The sequence below is a fragment of the Acanthamoeba castellanii genome (genome assembly GCF_000313135.1).
Source record: "Acanthamoeba castellanii str. Neff unplaced genomic scaffold scf7180000084758, whole genome shotgun sequence".
Classification (NCBI taxonomy): Eukaryota; Discosea; order Longamoebia; family Acanthamoebidae; genus Acanthamoeba; species Acanthamoeba castellanii.
In genome coordinates this window covers 721631-724117 of record NW_004457380.1, presented here as the reverse complement: position 1 = coordinate 724117, position 2487 = coordinate 721631, and the positions used below count along the sequence as shown (strand labels likewise).

At 59.5% G+C, this 2487-nt stretch overlaps 1 protein-coding gene across 1 annotated transcript in view; it reads left to right on the top strand.

The window, feature by feature from the left end:
• Positions 1-2487, top strand: part of ACA1_219100 (rapamycin binding domain containing protein) — a gene marked incomplete at both ends in the record, with an annotated part of 11120 nt that overhangs the window by 4679 nt on the left and 3954 nt on the right. Inside the window, 9 exons of the mRNA XM_004337190.1 lie at positions 3-214; positions 361-488; positions 599-738; positions 837-1058; positions 1177-1304; positions 1394-1583; positions 1680-2002; positions 2115-2300; positions 2390-2464. Coding sequence (XP_004337238.1) covers positions 3-214; positions 361-488; positions 599-738; positions 837-1058; positions 1177-1304; positions 1394-1583; positions 1680-2002; positions 2115-2300; positions 2390-2464 — 1604 coding nt within the window. The remainder of the gene's footprint in view (positions 1-2; positions 215-360; positions 489-598; positions 739-836; positions 1059-1176; positions 1305-1393; positions 1584-1679; positions 2003-2114; positions 2301-2389; positions 2465-2487) is intronic.

Below are 2487 nucleotides of genomic sequence, written 5' to 3'. Positions count from 1 at the left end.
AGACCTGATGTTCAAGAGCGGCCTGAGCCCGGAGCTCACGGAGGCGCTCACGGAGCTTGCGGCGCACAGTCCGTCGACGCTGCCCAACATCCAGGAGAAGCTCATGAACCAGATCTCGTTGGTGCTGGCCGGCAAGACCTTCGTCTACCCAGGAAACCGGACCAACATCTTCAGCCACATGCAACAGGACACCCAATCAAATTTCATACAACCGGTAAACACCGACCACGACACACCCACGACGCACAAACGACACACGACGCACGACACACGCACATATACACGACACAAACGACCCCACACGACCCACACGACACGCGCACAGCCGAAGGCTAAGCTTACTCAACGTGGGCGTCACAGACGTATATGGAGAGAAATGCAGCAATTCAGCTGGCACTGGAGACGCTGGGCACATTCAACCTGCAGGAGAAGCTCCTGGTCGAGTTTGTGCGCGAAGTCGTCGTCGGATTCCTCGACGACGACAGCCCGTACGCCCCTTCTCCCCCGCCAGACCGCCCGCCCACACAGCTCGAGCGCTGCGATTTGATGGCCTTCTGCGCTTGCTGACCGGACCGTCCGTTCTCTTCGCCCCACACAGTGCGATACGCAAGGCAGCGGCGTTGACCTGCAGCAGTCTGCTAGTGCGGGCCAACAGGAACGCACCCGTCCGCGGCCAGCTCTCCGTCGTCATCGGCGAAGTGCTCGAGAAGCTGCTCATCGTCGGCATTGCCGATCCAAGTACACGCCCACGCCTCGGGTCCTTCATACCTCGAATTCCACACTTACGTCGGCCTTCGCCTTGTCGTGTGTCGTGTGTGTCGTGTGTGTCGTGTCAGATCCGGCGATTCGCGAGACGGTGCTGTCGCGGCTGGACTCGCGGTTCGACTACCACCTGGCGCAGGCCGAGAACCTGCGCTCGCTCTTCATCGCCCTCAACGACGAGGTGTTCGAGATCCGCGAGCTGGCCATCACCACCATCGGCCGGCTCACCATCCGCAATCCGGCCTACGTCATGCCCTCCCTACGCAAGACCCTCATCCAACTCCTCACCGAGCTCGGTACCCAAACGCCCCTTCCTTATTTTTTCTAATTTATTGCCTTTACGTTCAACTATTTCGTTCATCTCCTTAAATATGTACATACTCATGTATATGTGGTATATATCTATAAATGCAGAATTTAGCGGCGACAGTCGTAACAAGGAGGAGAGCGCGCGGCTGCTGGGGCACCTCATCAGCTCGTCCCAGCGTCTCATCAAGCCCTACGTCGAGCCCATTCTCAACGCTCTGCTCCCCAAGCTCCAGGTTCCACGCAGCATTCCTGACATTCTATTTCGATTTCTTTTGGTTGAGTTCATTTTTATTTATTTATTTATTTTGCAATTGGATTGCAGGACACGAACCCGCGGGTGGCGTCGTGCGTGCTGGCGACGCTGGGCGAGCTGGCGACGGTGGGCGGGGCGGACATGACCCCGCACATTCCCCAGCTGCTCCCGCTCATCATCGAGACCCTGCAGGACCAGAGCTCCGCCGTCAAGCGCGAAGTCGCCCTCCGCACCCTCGGCCAGCTCGCCGAAAGCGCCGGTACCACACGCATACCGCACACGCACGAACCGCACACGCACGAACCGCACACACCGCACACACCGCACTCATCACTTAACGGTGTGTGCGGTGCAGGCTATGTGATCGAACCGTTCATCCGGTACCCGAAGCTGCTGGAGATTCTCATCAACGAGATCAAGACGGAGCAGGGCGCGTCGATCCGGCGCGAGGTGGTCAAGGTGCTGGGCACGCTCGGGGCGCTGGACCCCTACAAGCACAAGACCATCCAGATCGAGGTGCGGCAGGAGAAGAACCAGGTGGCGGGCGCGGGCGACGGCGTGGGCGGGTCGGCCCACCAGCCGCCCCACGAGGTCTCGGGCATGGGCTCCGAGGAGTACTACCTCACTGTGTCCGTTGGCGCCCTCATGAAGATCCTGCGCGATCCCTCCCTGGCCCAGGTAACACGCGGCACACGCGACACACGACACGCACGGCACACACGACGAGACGGCACGACACGCGCGTGAGGCACGCATAACTGACGTTCCGAGTAATGGTAATCGTGTGCAGCGTCACAGCACGGTGATACAGGCGGTGATGCTCATGTTCGAGTCACTGGGGCTCAAGTGCGTCCCGTTCCTGCCGCAGATCATGCCTCCGTTCCTGGCCTGCATGCGGACGAAGGAGAAGAAGCGGCTCGAGCCACTCTTCAAGCAGCTCTGCCTCCTCGTCTCCATCGCCAAGCAGCACATCAAGGTAATGCTCCACCACCCGCACTTTAGGACGAGCGCGCTGAATGAACGCTGTGTCGTGTGTCGTGTGTGTGTCGTGTGTGTCGCGTTTAGGACTACCTGGACGAAATCTTCTCATTGATCAAGGAGTACTGGAACACCGGTCTTCTCGACCAGATCATCACCCTCGTCGAGGCCCTGTCGCAAGCACT